Source organism: Oncorhynchus kisutch, unplaced genomic scaffold (assembly GCF_002021735.2).
Source record: "Oncorhynchus kisutch isolate 150728-3 unplaced genomic scaffold, Okis_V2 Okis01b-Okis20b_hom, whole genome shotgun sequence".
Classification (NCBI taxonomy): domain Eukaryota; kingdom Metazoa; phylum Chordata; class Actinopteri; order Salmoniformes; family Salmonidae; genus Oncorhynchus; species Oncorhynchus kisutch.
Window position 1 is genome coordinate 12,616,232 of NW_022261978.1, and position 22,638 is coordinate 12,638,869.

General features: G+C 40.8%; 1 protein-coding gene across 1 annotated transcript in view; it reads left to right on the forward strand.

Annotated features, from left to right (window-relative positions):
* LOC109881938 (uncharacterized) overlaps positions 1–22,638 on the forward strand; it is a 70,381-nt gene that overhangs the window by 20,217 nt on the left and 27,526 nt on the right. The window contains exons 29-45 of the mRNA XM_031811090.1: positions 204–226; positions 332–353; positions 506–533; positions 682–766; positions 2,168–2,314; positions 2,567–2,778; positions 5,047–5,150; positions 7,775–7,893; positions 8,052–8,207; positions 8,988–9,202; positions 10,911–10,996; positions 11,966–12,102; positions 12,740–12,865; positions 13,101–13,291; positions 14,436–14,527; positions 21,717–21,844; positions 22,442–22,569. Coding sequence (XP_031666950.1) covers positions 204–226; positions 332–353; positions 506–533; positions 682–766; positions 2,168–2,314; positions 2,567–2,778; positions 5,047–5,150; positions 7,775–7,893; positions 8,052–8,207; positions 8,988–9,202; positions 10,911–10,996; positions 11,966–12,102; positions 12,740–12,865; positions 13,101–13,291; positions 14,436–14,527; positions 21,717–21,844; positions 22,442–22,569 — 1,999 coding nt within the window. The remainder of the gene's footprint in view (positions 1–203; positions 227–331; positions 354–505; positions 534–681; positions 767–2,167; positions 2,315–2,566; positions 2,779–5,046; positions 5,151–7,774; positions 7,894–8,051; positions 8,208–8,987; positions 9,203–10,910; positions 10,997–11,965; positions 12,103–12,739; positions 12,866–13,100; positions 13,292–14,435; positions 14,528–21,716; positions 21,845–22,441; positions 22,570–22,638) is intronic.

Consider the following 22,638-nt stretch of genomic DNA (forward strand, 5'->3'; position numbering starts at 1 on the left):
TTTTGAACTGGACCCTTAGGGAGCACCGTATTGGTTCCAGAGTATTCTGGCCCGTATATTGAACAGGACCCTTAGGGAGCACCGTATTGGTTCCAGAGTATTCTGGCCCGAATTTTGTTGTGTTTTTTCTTCATGTTAAACATGTTATGAAGAATCACCTTTAACTGCCTGACATCTTACACGTTTTATTTTCCCCCTCACAGGTTGCATTGTATACAGTGGAGAGGTGAGTATCTGGTTTGAGTTCTGTCTTACAGGCTGATGTGACTGTGTGATTTATCTGGACACTGCAAAGCAGATTGGAACTCATTATATTTCATCTTTCCCTCAGTGCAATGTCACCTCAGTTAATGGTACGATATATTGTTTGATATATATATATATATTAATTCACCAAACATTGATTATTATATTATTCAATTGATTTCATATTGATCAATAATTCCTTGCATTCCATTGATTATTATTCAGAAATAACTAATTGTTCGTGACGTATTGTTTACAGAGACAAAAGTTTGCGCTGGTGTCAACAGGTGAGTTATTCAAAGATCATTTGTTTGTTTTGTGTTTTTGTTTTTAAACGTTTAAACAACAACAACAACAACATCTGCTCCTTTTCACATCTCCTCTTTCCATCATATGTCCAACAACCATCTGAATATCTGTTGTTGATTCCTTCAGCACTGCTCTACAGGGTCGCCTTGACAACGGGCAGATCAGCGGAGTCCTCTGTGATTTCGGCGTCGATGTTTACGCTTGTGGCTCGGTACGAAGAATTCTTCACAACTGTCACGTTTCTGTTCAATTTTTTCTTCTTTGTTTTTCTAGTTGAACCACCGCAGAAGCGACCCAGATGTTCTTGTTTTTTGATTTGGTCTGACTTTTTGTTTGTTTTCTGGTTTCTTTGCTCTCTACTGTAAAGCGTCTCTGGGTCCTTGTAAAGCGATATATAAATCTCATGTATTATTATAATTATATATTATTAGATTATATAAATCTCATGTATTATTATATATTATATATTATTATTATATATTATTTGATATATTATATTATTATTATATATTATTAGATATATACATCTCATGTATTATTATATATTATATATTATTATTATATATTATTTGATATATTATATTATTATTATTAGATATTATTAGATATATACATCTCATGTATTATTATATATTATATATTATTATTATATATTATTTGATATATTATATTATTATTAGATATTATTAGATATATAAATCTCATGTATTATTATAATGATATATTATTATTATTATATTATTATTATTATTAGTATATATTATTATTATTATATTATTATTATTATTAGTATATATTATTATTATTATTATATTACTATTATTATATATTATTATAATGATATATTATTATTATTATATATTATTAATATTATATATTATTATTATTATATATTATTATTATATATTATTATTATTATATGTTATTATTATTATATATTATTATTATTATATATTATTATTATTATATATTATTATTATTATATATTATTATTATATACTATTAGATATATAAATCTCATGTATTATTATAATGATATATTATTATTATTATATATTATTATTATCATATATTATTATTATTATATATTATTATTATTATATATTATTATTATATACTCTTAGATATATAAATCTCATGTATTATTATAATGATATATTATTATTATTATATATTATTAATATTATATATTATTATTATCATATATTATTATTATATATTATTATTATTATATATTATTATTATATATTATTATTATTATATATTATATTATTATTATTATATATTATTATTATATATTATTATTATTATATATTATATTATTATTATATTATTATTATTATATATTATTATTATATATTATTATTATTATATATTATTATTATTATATATTATTATTATATATTATTATTATTATATATTATTATCATATATTATTATTATTATATATTATTATTATATATTATTATTATATATTATTATTATTATATATTATTATTATATACTATTAGATATATAAATCTCATGTATTATTATTATTATATATATATTATATATATTATATGAATATTGTACATGTTTTTTCTCTTTCTGTCCCTTCTTTACCCTCCAGCTGTCTATGTTGACATCGGAAAACTTGGTGAGCCTGTTGAAGTGTAAGCTGTCTGGTAACGCCAGCCACTCAGCACAGATCTGGAAACTGTTCTTCTCTAAGGTCTCGGTGGTCCTGAACTCAGCCCTGGATCTCTTCTCCAACACCGTGAGATAAAACTCTTATCTATTCATATCACACTTAAACTGTACATATAAACCTACTGACTAATTATTACTGTATGTAGGTCTCCTCTTTTGATCTGGCTTTTATTTGGTTGTATTTTCCTACAAAGAAAAGGAAACATTATTTTCATACTACCAGTAGATCTGCCAGGGTCCCAAATATTATTGTGAACGCCGACATTCAGTCATTTCCTGATAATGAAATCGTTGTTTATTTTTAAACCATGTTCTCCAGACACTAGACCCCAGCTCTCCAGCAGTGTCCCAGGCCCTGGATGCTATAAGAGAGGTAAGGCTGGACAGCTTCAGCCTGGCTAGTCTCAGAGATGAGAAAATCATCAACCTCTGGTTCAACACCAGACTGCGTCCCTTCCTACCTGCCGTCTCCACTGACTTCCTGTCCTGCCTCGGCACCAAGAACTTCAGCTGCTCCACCTACCAGACCACGTACGTATTACCATTACTATATATAATATAAGATCACCTACCAGACCATGTTATAATATCACCTACCAGACCACGTACGTATTACCATTACTATATATAATATAATAACACCTACCAGACCATGTATTACCATTACTATATATAATATAATATCACCTACCAGACCATGTATTACCATTACTATATATAATATAATATCACCTACCAGACCATGTTATAATACCACCTACCAGACCATGTTATAATGTCACCTACCAGACCATGTTATAATAACACCTACCAGACCATGTTATAACCATTACTATATATAATATAATATCACCTACCAGACCATGTTATAATATCACCTACCAGACCATGTTATAACATCACCTACCAGACCATGTTATAATACCACCTACCAGACCATGTTATAATACCACCTACCAGACCATGTTATAATATCACCTACCAGACCATGTTATAATACCACCTACCAGACCATGTTATAATACCACCTACCAGACCATGTTATAATATCACCTACCAGACCATGTTATAATACCACCTACCAGACCATGTTATAATGTCACCTACCAGACCATGTTATAATACCACCTACCAGACCATGTTATAATGTCACCTACCAGACCATGTTATAATACCACCTACCAGACCATGTTATAATACCACCTACCAGACCATGTTATAATATCACCTACCAGACCATGTATAACCATTACTATATATAATATAATATCACCTACCAGACCATGTTATAATACCACCTACCAGACCATGTTATAATACCACCTACCAGACCATGTTATAATACCACCTACCAGACCATGTTATAATATCACCTACCAGACCATGTATTACCATTACTATATATAATATAATATCACCTACCAGACCATGTTATAATATCACCTACCAGACCATGTATTACCATTACTATATATAATATAATATCACCTACCAGACCATGTTATAATATCACCTACCATACCATGTTATAATACCACCTACCAGACCATGTTATAATACCACCTACCAGACCATGTTATAATATCACCTACCAGACCATGTATTACCATTACTATATATAATATAATATAATCTACCAGGTGATGAAAGGCCCTTTATCTACATCCCCAGAGTCAGATTATATCGTGGATACCCTTTTATGTCTCTGCATACAGTATGAAGAAGTTAGAGATAGTTTTGCGAGGATAAATGAATGGAAGTTTATGCTAACACTAGTTAACAAGTGCGCTAGCGATAGGTAGCAACTTGCTTCAAACTGCACGCAGAGACATAAACATGTTATCCAAGAGTTAATCTGACTCCAAGACATGCTAACCTCTCACCATTATAATAACAAGGGAGGTTAGCATTTTGGGGGGGGTATGATATTTGTGGGTCTGTAACTTTCTCACTCTCCACAATCATGGTACCGTCCACATGAATGTAGAAGTGTTTAGAAACATATTATATTCTTATTTACAATAAAAGAGACTCTAAAGTGACACAACACATTATTTACCACTGATTTCTATTTGGGCCCAAAATAATCTGAAACACAACCAAAACAAACAGCAAATGTATCCAACAAGATTGTAGAGTCATAAGCTTTATGTGATCATCTGGTACTCGGAATATGGGACCAAATATTTACTACTTTAATACACATATACTTAACTATATACTACTTTACATAAAGTATACATATACATAACTATATACTACTTTACATAAAGTACACATATACATAACTATATACTACTTTACATAAAGTACACATATACATAACTATATACTACTTTACATAAAGTACACATATACATAACTATATACTACTTTACATAAAGTACACATATACATAACTATATACTACTTTACATAAAGTACACATATACATAACTATATACTACTTTACATAAAGTACACATATACATAACTATAAACTACTTTACATAAAGTACACATATACATAACTATATACTACTTTACATAAAGTACACATATAGGTGAATTTGTCCCAATTCTTTCAGTCCCTTAAAATGGAGGAACTATGTACAAAAGATGTTGTAATTTCTAAACTGTTCACCCGATACATATACAAATATCCTCAGATTTAAACCAGATGGTCTGCACTTTAAAAAGAAATCTCCAAATCCTGGTCTGCTGCATCAACTACTCTTCATTGTGGAGATGATTGAGTTGTGTCCAAGAGATTTGCTTTGCAGCGATATTAACCTCTAACACCATTGTCTTTTCCCTCAGCGTTCAGATCCTGAGCAGCCACCACTCAGCCATGGACCAGTCCAGACAGATATCAGTCTACACTACCTTCATAGAGGTCTTTCTTTCCAGGAACAACACAGCAGGTACTGACCAGTAGGAACTGAGTCTCAGCAGGTACTGACCAGTAGGAACTGAGCCACAGCTGGTATTAACCAATAAGAACTGAGCCTCATCAGGTACTAACCAATAGGAACTGAACCTCAGCAGGTAGGAACTGACCAGTAGGAACTGAGCCTCAGCGGGTACTGACCAATAAGAACTGAGCCTCATCATTTACTGATCAAATGGAACTGAGCCACAGCCGGTACTGACCAATAGGAACTGAGCCACAGCTGGTACTAACCAATAAGAACTGAGTCTCATCAGGTACTGACCGATAGGAACTGAGCCTCAGCAGGTACTGACCAATAAGAACTGAGCCTCATCAGTTACTGACCAATAGGAACTGAGCCTCAGCCGGTATCAAATCAAATCAAATGACACTGGTACTGACCAATAGAGTGCTGAGCCTGAAGGCGCATTACTTTTTCTATAGGCCCTGTTCCAAAGTAATGCCTTGTAGGGAAGAGGGGGCCATTTCAGACACAGCCGTTGTCAGTCAAACTGCTGTGTTCTCTCTATATGTGTTCTCTAAATGTGTTGTCTAAATGTGTTCTCTCTAAATGTGTTCTCTCTAAATGTGTTGTCTAAATGTGTTGTCTAAATGTGTTCTCTCTAAATGTGTTCTCTAAATGTGTTGTCTAATTGTGTTCTCTCTAAATGTGTTCTCTAAATGTGTTGTCGAATTGTGTTCTCTCTAAATGTGTTCTCTCTAAATGTGTTGTCTAAATGTGTTCTCTCTAAATGTGTTCTCTAAATGTGTTCTCTAAATGTGTTGTCTAAATGTGTTCTCTCTAAATGTGTTCTCTCTAAATGTGTTCTCTAAATGTGTTCTCTCTAAATGTGTTGTCTAAATGTGTTCTCTAAATGTGTTCTCTCTAAATGTGTTCTCTAAATGTGTTCTCTCTAAATGTGTTCTCTCTAAATGTGTTGTCTAAATGTGTTGTCTAATTGTGTTCTCTCTAAATGTGTTCTCCAAATGTGTTGTCTAAATGTGTTCTCTCTAAATGTGTTCTCTCTAAATGTGTTGTCTAAATGTGTTCTCTCTAAATGTGTTGTCTAAATGTGTTCTCTCTAAATGAGTTGTCTAATTGTGTTCTCATTAAATGTGTTGTCTAAATGTGTTCTCTCTAAATGTGTTCTCTCTAAATGTGTTGTCTAAATGTGTTCTCTCTAAATGTGTTGTCTATTTGTGTTCTTTCTAAATGTATTCTCTCTAAATGTGTTGTCTAAATGTGTTCTCTCTAAATGTGTTCTCTCTAAATGTGTTGTCTAAATGTGTTGTCTAAATGTGTTCTCTCTAAATGTGTTGTCTAAATGTGTTCTCTCTAAATGTGTTGTCTAAATGTGTTCTCTAAATGTGTTGTCTAAATGTGTTGTCTAAATGTGTTCTCTCTAAATGTGTTGTCTAAATGTGTTCTCTCTAAATGTGTTGTCTAAATGTGTTCTCTCTCAAGGTGTTCTCTCTAAATGTGTTGTATAAATGTGTTGTCTAAATGTGTTCTCTAAATGTGTTGTCTAATTGTGTTCTCTCTAAATGTGTTCTCTCTAAATGTGTTGTCTAATTGTGTTCTCTCTAAATGTGTTGTCTAAATGTGTTCTCTCTAAATGTGTTCTCTCTAAATGTGTTGTCTAAATGTGTTGTCTAAATGTGTTCTCTCTAAATGTGTTGTCTAAATGTGTTGTCTAAATGTGTTCTCTCTAAATGTGTTCTCTAAATGTGTTGTCTAATTGTGTTCTCTCTAAATGTGTTCTCTCTAAATGTGTTGTCTAAATGTGTTGTCTAAATGTGTTCTCTCTAAATGTGTTGTCTAAATGTGTTCTCTCTAAATGTGTTGTCTAAATGTGTTCTCTAAATGTGTTGTCTAAATGTGTTGTCTAAATGTGTTCTCTCTAAATGTGTTGTCTAAATGTGTTCTCTCTAAATGTGTTGTCTAAATGTGTTCTCTCTCAAGGTGTTCTGTATAAATGTGTTGTCTAAATGTGTTCTCTAACTGTGTTGTCTAATTGTGTTCTCTCTAAATGTGTTCTCTCTAAATGTGTTGTCTAATTGTGTTCTCTCTAAATGTGTTGTCTAATTGTGTTCTCTCTAAATGTGTTGTCTAAATGTGTTGTCTAAATGTGTTCTCTCTAAATGTGTTCTCTAAATGTGTTGTCTAATTGTGTTCTCTCTAAATGTGTTCTCTCTAAATGTGTTGTCTAAATGTGTTCTCTCTAAATGTGTTGTCTAAATGTGTTCTCTAAATATGTTGTCTAAATGTGTTGTCTAAATATGTTCTCTCTAAATATGTTGTCTAAATGTGTTCTCTCTAAATGTGTTGTCTAAATGTGTTCTCTCTCAAGGTGTTCTCTCTAAATGTGTTGTATAAATGTGTTGTCTAAATGTGTTCTCTAAATGTGTTGTCTAATTGTGTTCTCTCTAAATGTGTTGTCTAAATGTGTTGTCTAAATGTGTTCTCTCTAAATGTGTTGTCTAAATGTGTTGTCTAATTGTGTTCTCTCTAAATGTGTTGTCTAAATGTGATGTCTAAATGTGTTGTCTAAATGTGTTCTCTATATGTGTTGTCTCTAAATGTGTTGTCTAATTGTGTTGTCTGTGTGTTCCCAGACCCCAGCTGTAGCTCTGACACCCTGAACAGTGGAGACTGGCTGCTGAAGAACTTCAGAGGATTCTCTGCCTTTGCCTCCTTCAAGGACATGCAGAGACTACTGGCCACCTTCTCTGTGGTAACTGTCTGTTGTCCTGTTGTCCTGTGGCAATAGTCTGTAATAATGTCTGTTGTTGTGTCTGTACTGCAGATGGATCTGTTACACCAGCTAACAGTGATAGTGTCTGTAATAATGTTTTGTCTGTGGTTATAATGTGAGTTGTGTCTGTGCTGCAGACGGAGGCCCTGCCCCAGCTCACAGTGAGACAGTTGGCAGAGGTGTCCTCTAGTCCAGACCAGCTCAGCTCTGCTGCAGACGTCACCATGCTGATGAACTACGTACCCAACAGCCTCTTCACTGACTTCTTCACTGACTTCTCTCTGGCCATCACCGTGAGACAAGCTCATCATTCTGTCTGTCTGTCTGTCTGTCTGTCTGTCTGTCTGTCTGTCTGTCTGTCTGTGTAGTCTCCATCACCATGAGACAAGATATTATATGATTTGTCCCATATGACACCCTATTCCCTATATATATTATATTTGTTTACAAATATGGAATAGGGGTGCCATTTGAGGGGATCCTGTCTGTCATTTGAGGGGATTCTGTCTGTCAATAGTTTGCCATTTGAGGGGATTCTGTCTGGCAATAGTTTGTCATTTGAGGGGATCCTGCCTGTCAATAGTTCAAAAGGTTTGTTTGGGTCTGAAGATGGACTATTATTCAACTGTCTTCCATTATCTGTTCTCTCTCTCTGCTACCCATCCTCTTCCTCTCTTACCTTTCCTGTCCCTCCCTCCCTCCCTCCCTCCCTCCCTCCCTCCCTCCCTCCCTCCCTCCCTCCCTCCCTCCCTCCCTCCCTCCCTCCCTCCCTCCCTATCCACCACTCTCCCCTCCCTCTCTCCCCCCCACCATCCCTCTATCCACCCCTCTCCCCTGCATCTCTCCCCCCCTCCACCCCTCTCCCCTCCCTCTCTCCCCCCTCCATCCCTCTCCCCCCTCCATCCCTCTCCCCCCCCTCCATCCCTCTCTCCACCCCTCTCCCCTCCCTCCACCCCTCTCCCCTCCCTCTCTCCCCCCTCCACCCCCCCCCCTCCATCCCTCTCCCCCCCTCCATCCCTCTCCCCCCCCCTCCATCCCTCTCTCCCCCCTCCATCCCTCTCTCCCCTCCGTAGGGTCAAGAGTCTAAGTTCCCGGTGGCGGTGCGTTCAGCCATGCTCCAGCAGGTGTTTGAACGCGGGAACCTATCAGACCGCTCTGTTAGCGACCAGGAAGTACTCACCTGGCTTCAGAGCAGGCTCCGCCCACTGCTGATCAACCTGTCCCCGCTCCACGTCGCCCCCCTCTTCAGTGTGGTCGCACAGAGGAACTGCAACATTGGACAGCAGCTGTAAGAGACGGACTGATCTTCACTGGGGATTTAGGCTTGCGTCCCGAATTGCAACCTATTCCTTATAAACTACGGTCACAAGTAGTGCACTATGTAGGGAATAGGTTGCCATTAAATCAAATCAAATTTTATTTGTCACATACACATGGTTAGCAGATGTTAATGCGAGTGTAGTGAAATGCTTGTGCTTCTAGTTCCGACAATGCAGTAATAACCAACAAGTAATCTAACTAATAATTCCAAAACTACTGTCTTATACACACAAGTGTAAGGGGATAAAGAATATGTACATAAGGATATATGAATGAGTGATGGTACAGAGGAGCATAGGCAAGATACAGTAGATGGTATTGAGTACAGTATATACATATGAGATGAGTATGTAAACAAGTGGCATAGTTAAAGTGGCTAGTGATACATGTATTACATAAAGATGCAGTAGATGATATAGAGTACAGTATATACACAGGGATATATCGCAGGGTAAAGTAGTGCACTACATAGGGAATAGGGGACCATTAGGGACGTATATTAGGGTAAAGTAGTGCACTACATAGGGAATAGGGAGCCAATAGGGACGTATATTAGGGTAAAGTAGTGCACTACATAGGGAATAGGGAGCCAATAGGAATGTATCACAGGGTAAAGTAGTGCACTACATAGGGAATAGGGGGCCATTAGGGACGTATATTAGGGTAAAGTAGTGCACTACGTAGGGAATAGGGGACCATTAGGGACGTATATTAGGGTAAAGTAGTGCACTACGTAGGGAATAGGGAGCCAATAGGGACGTATATTAGGGTAAAGTAGTGCACTACATAGGGAATAGGGAGCCAATAGGAATGTATCACAGGGTAAAGTAGTGCACTACATAGGGAATAGGGGGCCATTAGGGACGTATATTAGGGTAAAGTAGTGCACTACGTAGGGAATAGGGGGCCATTAGGGATGTATATTAGGGTAAAGTAGTGCACTATGTAGGGAATAGGTTGCCATTAGGGATGTATATTAGGGTAAAGTAGTGCACTATGTAGGGAATAGGGGGCCATTAGGGATGTATCACAGGGTAAAGTAGTGCACTACATAGGGAATAGGGGGCCATTAGGGACGTATATTAGGGTAAAGTAGTGCACTATGTAGGGAATAGGTTGCCATTAGGGATGTATATTAGGGTAAAGTAGTGCACTATGTAGGGAATAGGGGGCCATTAGGGATGTATCACAGGGTAAAGTAGTGCACTATGTAGGGAATAGGGGGCCATTAGGGATGTATCACAGGGTAAAGTAGTGCACTATGTAGGGAATAGGGAGCCATTAGGGACGTACCCTGAGTCAGTAGTGATGCTGATGTGCAGGGTGTATCTTAAGTCTTGCTCTATGTCACGTGAGACTGTAGAAGCATGCTTTCCTGTATCTTTGACTGATCTCAAAGTGTGTGTGTGGGGGGGGGGGGGGGGTCTTTCTGGGGTCTTTCTGTAACGCTCCCAAACAGTCACATGTCCTCTACTCCCCACCGTATCTGTCCTTCCTACTGTTCTCCCAACCTGCCTCCCTCCCCCTCTGTTTCCAACTGAATAAATTGTTAAATGTACAAGATCTATGTTAGACGATAGTGTCAGGTGGGGGGTCATCTCAGCAGCAGAGGAGAGGCAGCCATCTTGTATTTTGATGACGGTATGTTTCATTTCTGACATGTTTGTCTCTCCAAGGGTGGAGGTGCTGAACACCACCCTCCCTACACTTCAGGACAACACACAGAGAAACGTCTACGATCAAATCACCCTCTCCCTCCAAGGTACTGACTGACATCCACAACACATAAATACTACAGTATACTACAAAACTATAAATACTACAGTATACTACAAAACTATAAATACTACAGCACACTATGAAACTATGAATACTACAGAATACTATGAAACTATAAATACTACAGAATACTATGCAACTAAATACTACAGAATGCTATGAAACTATAAATACTACAGAATACTATGAAACTACAAATACTGGAGCATACTATGAAACTATAAATACTGGAGCATACTATGAAACTATAAATACTACAGAATACTATGAAACTATACATACTACAGAATACTATGAAACTATAAATACTACAGAATACTATGAAACTATAAATACTACAGAATACTATGAAACTACAAATACTGGAGCATACTATGAAACTATGAATACTACAGAATACTATGAAACTATAAATACTACAGCATACTGTGAAACTATAAATACTGGAGCATACTATGAAACTATAAATACTACAGAATTCTATGAAACTATAAATACTACAGAATACTATGCAACTAAATACTACAGAATGCTATGAAACTATAAATACTACAGAATACTATGAAACTACAAATACTGGAGCATACTGTGAAACTATAAATACTACAGTATACTATGAAACTATAAATACTACAGTATACTATGAAATACTGCAGCATACTATGAAACTATAAATACTACAGAATACTATGAAACTATAAATACTACAGAATACTATGAAACTATAAATACTACAGAATACTATGGAACTATAAATACTGGAGCAAACTTGTCTTGCTGTAACACCAAAGCTCAACACTCGGTTTTTCATATTTTTATATCGTGATACAAAACCTACGAATCAAACAACTAATGATCATATTTGTTGTCAGTTTGTCATATTGAGTTTTGACCACAGAATTTCCTGTTAAGGATATTTGATTGACAGTCCTGTCCCTGCCCCCCTCCATAGGCTCTTCCCCACTCCGTTGCTATGGCACAAACTACAACCACAGTTTCTATGGTTACCTAGAGAGTTCCTTCCTGGGTTTCGGCTTCCCCAACCTGACCACCTTCCTCTCCCTCATACCCCATAGCCAGATGGAACAGGTGAGGTGTGTGTGTGTGTGTGTGTGTGTGTGTGTGTGTGTGTGTGTGTGTGTGTGTATCACAGGAGGTTGGTGGCACCTTAATTGGGGAGGACGGGTTCATGGTAATGCCTGGAACGGAATTGGTAGACTGGTCTCAAATACATTAAACACATGGTTTCCATGGTTTCCACGTGTTTGATTCCAATCCATTTATCAAGAGCTTCTCCTCCCCTCAGCAGCCTCCACTGGTGTGTGTGTTTGAGACAATGCTTTAAGAGGATATAGACAAGGATGATGATGATGAGGATGATGAAGGTGTGTGTGTTTGAGACAATGCTTTAAGAGGACATAGACAAGGATGAGGATGATGATGATGAAGGTGTGTGTGTTTGAGACAATGCTTTAAGAGGACATAGACAAGGATGATGATGATGATGATGATGAAGGTGTGTGTGTTTGAGACAATGCTTTAAGAGGACATAGACAAGGATGATGATGATGATGAAGGTGTGTGTGTTTGAGACAATGCTTTAAGAGGACATAGATAATGATGAGGATGATGAAGGTGTGTGTGTTTGAGACAATGCTTTAAGTGGACATAGATGATGATGATGATGATGATGAAGGTGTGTGTGTTTCCTCATCTCTCTCTCTAGCTGGTGAACTCTCTGCCTGTCTCTGACCTGGGTCGTTTCCTGCGCCGCCCCAACGTTGTCGACGACGACACAAAACTCTGCCTGCTCTACAGCAACTACGCCAAGACCCCACTGTTCCTGGGGACTGTACGTGCACACACACACACACACACACACACACACACACACACACACACACACACACACACACACACACACACAATTACTGTGTTACCCGTGTGAAACACCCACTACAAACCAATTGTCTCCTATGCCACCCATTCACCAGAAAGACAGAGGAATATGCCACTAGAACACACCCCAGTTTCCTCTAAACCCCATTCATATCTAAGCCACTGGCCTGTCTTCTCCCCCCCACCAGGAGAGTATCCCTGAGTCAGTGAGGCGTCCCACACTGCCGTGTGTCTGGCCCCAGGCTCTCAGCAGCAGTCAGAGGTCAGAGGTCAGCGCCTGGTTTGACCTGAGGCTGAAGAACTACCTGCCCTTCCTCACCAGGAGCCTGGTGACCTCCGCCGCTGTCCAGACCGCCCCTTGTCTGGCCTTCCAGAAACTGTAAGGGATTTTTCCCCCCCAAAAATATATTTACTACGCATCTGTTTCTGATTTTATTGAAAGGGGTAGACAGAAACCAGCTGAACGTCCGACAGAAGACTGGTGGGATCAGAATTACAATCCCGTGCAGGCAGGGATTTGCAGATGTGCAGAGGGCCTTGGCTTTCACCTGTTATGACTTTTTACTGCGACTTGTTACCACGGGAACAACCCCTTTACAAGGGCTTAGTGCCGTCTGGTCTCACGGGAACAAGCCCTTTACAAGGGCTTAGTGCCGTCTGATCTCACGGGAACAACCCCTTTACAAGGGCTTAGTGCCGTCTGGTCTCACGGGAACAACCCCTTTACAAGGGCTTAGTGCCGTCTGGTCTCACGGGAACAAGCCCTTTACAAGGGCTTAGTGCCGTCTGGTCTCACGGGAACAACCCCTTTACAAGGGCTTAGTGCCGTCTGGTCTCACGGGAACAACCCCTTTACAAGGGCTTAGTGCCGTCTGGTCTCACGGGAACAACCCCTTTACAAGGGCTTAGTGCCGTCTGGTCTCACGGGAACAACCCCTTTACAAGGGCTTAGTGCCGTCTGGTCTCACGGGAACAAGCCCTTTACAAGGGCTTAGTGCCGTCTGGTCTCACGGGAACAACCCCTTTACAAGGGCTTAGTGCCGTCTGGTCTCACGGGAACAAGCCCTTTACAAGGGCTTAGTGCCGTCTGGTCTCACGGGAACAACCCCTTTACAAGGGCTTAGTGCCGTCTGGTCTCACGGGAACAACCCCTTTACAAGGGCTTAGTGCCGTCTGGTCTCACGGGAACAACCCCTTTACAAGGGCTTAGTGCCGTCTGGTCTCACGGGAACAACCCCTTTACAAGGGCTTAGTGCCGTCTGGTCTCACGGGAACAACCCCTTTACAAGGGCTTAGTGCCGTCTGGTCTCACGGGAACAACCCCTTTACAAGGGCTTAGTGTTGGTGGAACTCTTGTAGAAGAGTTTCATACGGGCCCGTGTTACACATTCTGTCTTTTTAATCCCGTCTGGTCTCAATGTTCGATATTGTGTTTTGACGTATTTTTCCCACAATGCCTACATTTGACTGGATCTGTTGTAATGAATGTGATGTTGTTGTTTTTGTGGTTGTGTTTTTTTTAGCGTCTCAATTCTGGGGAGTTATAACTACAGCGCTGCAGACTTTGTGGAGAGAGATGTGTACAGGGAGACCATCAGGACGTATCTCACCTCAGGTCAGCCATTTTGTGCCACAGACCCGCCAGTTTCCATCAGAGCCATAGATATGTCTATGGAGTTTATGTAACCGTCCTCCATGTTGGCTCTAAATGTTCCATGATCAAATCGAATGAAATTGTATTTGTCACAACGCACGCTGAATACAACAGGTGTAGACCTTTCAGTGAAATGCTTACTTACAAGTCCCTAACCAATGCAGTTTAAAAAATGTGAATAAGAATAAGAAATAAAGGAACAAGTATTTAAAGAGCATCAGTAAAATAACTATAGCGAGACTATATACAGGGTATTACGGTACAGAGTCAATGTGGAGACTATATACAGGGTATTACGGTACAGAGTCAATGTGGAGGCTATATACAGGGTATTACGGTACAGAGTCAATGTGGAGACTATATACAGGGTATTACGGTACAGAGTCAATGTGGAGGCTATATGCAGGGTGTTACGGTACAGAGTCAATGTGGAGGCTATATACAGGGTATTACGGTACAGAGTCAATGTGGAGACTATATACAGGGTATTACGGTACAGAGTCAATGTGGAGACTATATACAGGGTATTACGGTACAGAGTCAATGTGGAGACTATATACAGGGTATTACGGTACAGAGTCAATGTGGAGACTATATGCAGGGTATTACGGTACAGAGTCAATGTGGAGACTATATACAGGGTATTACGGTACAGAGTCAATGTGGAGACTATATACAGGGTATTACGGTACAGAGTCAATGTGGAGACTATATACAGGGTATTACGGTACAGAGTCAATGTGGAGACTATATACAGGGAGGTACCGGTACAGAGTCAATGTGGAGGCTATATACAGGGAGGTACCGGTACAGAGTCAATGTGGAGACTATATACAGGGAGGTACCGGTACAGAGTCAATGTGGAGACTATATACAGGGAGGTACCGGTACAGAGTCAATGTGGAGACTATATACAGGGAGGTACCGGTACAGAGTCAATGTGGAGACTATATACAGGGAGGTACCGGTACAGAGTCAATGTGGAGACTATATACAGGGAGGTACCGGTACAGAGTCAATGTGCGGGGCACCGGTGTCGAGATAAATTGAGGTAATATGTACATGTAGGTAGAGTCATTAAAGTGACTATGCATAGATGATAACAGAGAGTAGCAGCAGTATAAAAGAGAGAGGGGGGGGGGGCAATGCAAATAGTCTGGGTAGCCATCTGATTAGCTGTTCAGGAGTGTTATGTCTTGGGGGTAGAAGCTGTTTAGAAGCATCTTGGACCTAGACTTGGCGCTCCGGTACCGCTTGCCGTGCGGTAGCAGAGAGAGCAGTCTATGACTAGGGTGGCTGGAGTCTTTGACAATTGTTTAAGGCCTTCCTCTGACACTGCCCGGTGTAGAGGTCCTGGATGGCAGGAAGCTTGGCCCCAGTGATGTACGTGGTGATAACGTAGCAGTTTTAATTCTCAGTATGATGTCATTGTTTGGGGAACTTTATATTGGTAATACTGAGAGAATGATACAGCTGGTCAACCACCAACCATCATAACACTGACTTAACACTGTCATAACACTGTCATAACACTGCCATAACACTGCCACAACACTGCCATAACACTGCCACAACACTGTCACAACACTGTCACAACACTGTCACAACACTGTCAGAACACTGCCACAACACTGTCACAACACTGCTATAACACTGCCACAACACTGTCATAACACTGTCATAACACTGTCACAACACTGTCATAACACTGCCACAACACTGCTATAACACTGCTATAACACTGCCACAACACTGTCATAACACTGTCACAACACTGTCATAACACTGTCATAACACTGCCACAACACTGTCACAACACTGCTATAACACTGCCACAACACTGTCATAACACTGTCATAACACTGTCACAACACTGTCATAACACTGCCACAACACTGCTATAACACTGTCATAACACTGTCACAACACTGCCACAACACTGTCACAACACTGTCATAACACTGCCATAACACTGCCACAACACTGCCACAACACTGCCATAACACAGTTATAACACTGTCACAACACTGTCACAACACTGCCAGAACACTGCCACAACACTGCCAGAACACTGCCATAATACTGTCACAACACTGCCAGAACCCTGCCACAACACTGTCACAACACTGCCACAACACTGTCACAACACTGTCAGAACACTGCCACAACACTGTCACAACACTGCCATAACACTGTCACAACACTGTCAGAACACTGCCACAACACTGTCACAACACTGCCATAACACTGTCACAACACTGCCAGAACCCTGCTATAACACTGCCACAACACTGTCACAACACTGTCACAACACTGTCACAACACTGTCATAACACTGTCACAACACTGTCACAACACTGTCATAACACTGTCATATCACTGTCATAACACTGTCATATCACTGTCATAACACTGTCATATCACTGTCATAACACTGTCATAACACTGCCATAACACTGTCATAACACTGCCATAACACTGTCACAACACTGTCACAACACTGTCATAACACTGCCATAACACTGCCACAACACTGTTATAACACTGCCACAACACTGTCATAACACTGTCACAACACTGTCACAACACTGTCACAACACTGCTATAACACTGCCACAACACTGTCATAACACTGTCATAACACTGTCACAACACTGTCATAACACTGCCACAACACTGCTATAACACTGTCATAACACTGTCACAACACTGCCACAACACTGTCACAACACTGTCATAACACTGCCATAACACTGCCACAACACTGCCACAACACTGCCATAACACAGTTATAACACTGTCACAACACTGCCATAACACTGTCACAACACTGCCATAACACTGCCATAACACTGCCATAACACTGCCATAACACTGCCACAACACTGTTATAACACTGCCACAACACTGCCATATCACTGCCATAACACTGCCAGAACACTGCCACAACACTGTCACAACACTGCCAGAACACTGCCACAACACTGCCAGAACACTGCCATAATACTGTCACAACACTGCCAGAACCCTGCCACAACACTGTCACAACACTGCCACAACACTGTCACAACACTGTCACAACACTGCCATAACACTGTCACAACACTGTCAGAACACTGCCACAACACTGTCACAACACTGCCATAACACTGTCACAACACTGCCAGAACCCTGCTATAACACTGCCACAACACTGTCACAACACTGTCACAACACTGTCACAACACTGTCACAACACTGTCATAACACTGTCACAACACTGTCACAACACTGTCATAACACTGTCATATCACTGTCATAACACTGTCATATCACTGTCATAACACTGTCATATCACTGTCATAACACTGTCATAACACTGCCATAACACTGTCATAACACTGCCATAACACTGTCACAACACTGTCACAACACTGTCATAACACTGCCACAACACTGCCACAACACTGTTATAACACTGCCACAACACTGTCATAACACTGTCACAACACTGCCACAACACTGCCACAACACTGTCACAACACTGCTATAACACTGCCACAACACTGTCATAACACTGTCACAACACTGTCATAACACTGCCACAACACTGCTATAACACTGCTATAACACTGCCACAACACTGTCATAACACTGTCACAACACTGTCATAACACTGTCATAACACTGCCACAACACTGTCACAACACTGCTATAACACTGCCACAACACTGTCATAACACTGTCATAACACTGTCACAACACTGTCATAACACTGCCACAACACTGCTATAACACTGTCATAACACTGTCACAACACTGCCACAACACTGTCACAACACTGTCATAACACTGCCATAACACTGCCACAACACTGCCACAACACTGCCATAACACAGTTATAACACTGTCACAACACTGTCACAACACTGCCAGAACACTGCCACAACACTGCCAGAACACTGCCATAATACTGTCACAACACTGCCAGAACCCTGCCACAACACTGTCACAACACTGCCACAACACTGTCACAACACTGTCAGAACACTGCCACAACACTGTCACAACACTGCCATAACACTGTCACAACACTGTCAGAACACTGCCACAACACTGTCACAACACTGCCATAACACTGTCACAACACTGCCAGAACCCTGCTATAACACTGCCACAACACTGTCACAACACTGTCACAACACTGTCACAACACTGTCATAACACTGTCACAACACTGTCACAACACTGTCATAACACTGTCATATCACTGTCATAACACTGTCATATCACTGTCATAACACTGTCATATCACTGTCATAACACTGTCATAACACTGCCATAACACTGTCATAACACTGCCATAACACTGTCACAACACTGTCACAACACTGTCATAACACTGCCATAACACTGCCACAACACTGTTATAACACTGCCACAACACTGTCATAACACTGTCACAACACTGTCACAACACTGTCACAACACTGCTATAACACTGCCACAACACTGTCATAACACTGTCATAACACTGTCACAACACTGTCATAACACTGCCACAACACTGCTATAACACTGTCATAACACTGTCACAACACTGCCACAACACTGTCACAACACTGTCATAACACTGCCATAACACTGCCACAACACTGCCACAACACTGCCATAACACAGTTATAACACTGTCACAACACTGCCATAACACTGCCATAACACTGCCATAACACTGCCATAACACTGCCACAACACTGTTATGACACTGCCACAACACTGCCATATCACTGCCATAACACTGCCAGAACACTGCCACAACACTGTCACAACACTGCCAGAACACTGCCACAACACTGCCAGAACACTGCCATAATACTGTCACAACACTGCCAGAACCCTGCCACAACACTGTCACAACACTGCCACAACACTGTCACAACACTGTCACAACACTGCCATAACACTGTCACAACACTGTCAGAACACTGCCACAACACTGTCACAACACTGCCATAACACTGTCACAACACTGCCAGAACCCTGCTATAACACTGCCACAACACTGTCACAACACTGTCACAACACTGTCACAACACTGTCACAACACTGTCATAACACTGTCACAACACTGTCACAACACTGTCATAACACTGTCATATCACTGTCATAACACTGTCATATCACTGTCATAACACTGTCATATCACTGTCATAACACTGTCATAACACTGCCATAACACTGTCATAACACTGCCATAACACTGTCACAACACTGTCACAACACTGTCATAACACTGCCACAACACTGCCACAACACTGTTATAACACTGCCACAACACTGTCATAACACTGTCACAACACTGCCACAACACTGCCACAACACTGTCACAACACTGTTATAACACTGCCACAACACTGCCACAACACTGTTATAACACTGCCACAACACTGTCATAACACTGTCACAACACTGCCACAACACTGTCACAACACTGCCAGAACCCTGCCACAACACTCTCACAACACTGCCACAACACTGTCACAACACTGTCAGAACACTGCCACAACACTGTCACAACACTGCCATAACACTGTCACAACACTGTCAGAACACTGCCACAACACTGTCACAACACTGCCATAACACTGTCACAACACTGCCAGAACCCTGCTATAACACTGCCACAACACTGTCACAACACTGTCACAACACTGTCACAACACTGTCATAACACTGTCACAACACTGTCACAACACTGTCATAACACTGTCATATCACTGTCATAACACTGTCATATCACTGTCATAACACTGTCATAACACTGCCATAACACTGTCATAACACTGCCATAACACTGTCACAACACTGTCACAACACTGTCATAACACTGCCATAACACTGCCACAACACTGTTATAACACTGCCACAACACTGTCATAACACTGTCACAACACTGTCACAACACTGTCACAACACTGCTATAACACTGCCACAACACTGTCATAACACTGTCATAACACTGTCACAACACTGTCATAACACTGCCACAACACTGCTATAACACTGTCATAACACTGTCACAACACTGCCACAACACTGTCACAACACTGTCATAACACTGCCATAACACTGCCACAACACTGCCACAACACTGCCATAACACAGTTATAACACTGTCACAACACTGCCATAACACTGCCATAACACTGCCATAACACTGCCATAACACTGCCACAACACTGTTATAACACTGCCACAACACTGCCATATCACTGCCATAACACTGCCAGAACACTGCCACAACACTGTCACAACACTGCCAGAACACTGCCACAACACTGCCACAACACTGCCATAATACTGTCACAACACTGCCAGAACCCTGCCACAACACTGTCACAACACTGCCACAACACTGTCACAACACTGTCACAACACTGCCATAACACTGTCACAACACTGTCAGAACACTGCCACAACACTGTCACAACACTGCCATAACACTGTCACAACACTGCCAGAACCCTGCTATAACACTGCCACAACACTGTCACAACACTGTCACAACACTGTCACAACACTGTCATAACACTGTCACAACACTGTCACAACACTGTCATAACACTGTCATATCACTGTCATAACACTGTCATATCACTGTCATAACACTGTCATATCACTGTCATAACACTGTCATAACACTGCCATAACACTGTCATAACACTGCCATAACACTGTCACAACACTGTCACAACACTGTCATAACACTGCCACAACACTGCCACAACACTGTTATAACACTGCCACAACACTGTCATAACACTGTCACAACACTGCCACAACACTGCCACAACACTGTCACAACACTGTTATAACACTGCCACAACACTGCCACAACACTGTTATAACACTGCCACAACACTGTCATAACACTGTCACAACACTGCCACAACACTGTCACAACACTGCCACAACACTGCCACAACACTGCCATAACACTGTTATAACACTGTCATAACACTGTCACAACACTGTCACAACACTGCTATAACACTGTCACAACACTGTTATAACACTGCCACAACACTGTCATAACACTGTCATAACACTGCAGTAACACTGCTTTACCAAATGTCTGTGGTGGCAACATGTTTTGTCATGCTGTCTGCAGCGTCGGCTCCTAAGTGTTACAATGCCAGTGATCCAGAGCTCAACTCAACTGCCTGGTTTGCTGAGAACATCGGACTCTTCGTCACTTATCTCACCTTGGAAGACCTCAACACCTTCGGATCAGCGCAGGTACTGTACTGTGGTGTATAGACACACAAGACACACACACACACACACATATATATATACACACGCACACACACACACACACACACACACACACACACACACACACACACACACACACACACACACACACACACACACACACACACACACACACACACACACACACACACACACACACACACACACACACACACACAGCTTCTACTTGAGCATCATTGAAAAAGGGTGAATTTCCAAATATCAAATTGCTAATTGAGTTTACTTCCTGAATTGACTGCATTCAATTCAAATTGGCACGAACCTGAAATGCATGTCATGGTATTAATCCCTGTGTGTGTGTCCCTCCTCCTCCTCTTCCTCATCCTCATCCTCCTCTTCCTCCCCTTCCTTCACCTCCTCCTCCTCTTCCTCCTCCCCCTCCTCCTCTTTCACTTCCTCCTCCTCTTATTCCTCTTCCACCTCCTCTTCCCCTCTTCCTTCTCCTCCTCCTCCTCCTCCTCCTCCTCCTCCTCCTCCTCCCCCTTCTCCCCCTCCTCCTCCTCCTCCTCCTCTTCTTCCTCCTCCTCCTCCTCCTCCTCCTCCTCTTCCTCCTCCCAGGTGTTGCAGGTGTTCACAGTGAACCTGGTGAACATAGGTCTACTGAACTCCACTAGCCTGCCCCAGAACCTCACTGACTACTACACATCACTGGTCTACCTACAGGACAGCAACTTCAACCCTCTGTTGTGAGTCTGTCTGTCAGACAGACAGGACAGACAGGAGAGAGAGAGAGAGAGAGAGAGAGAGAGAGAGAG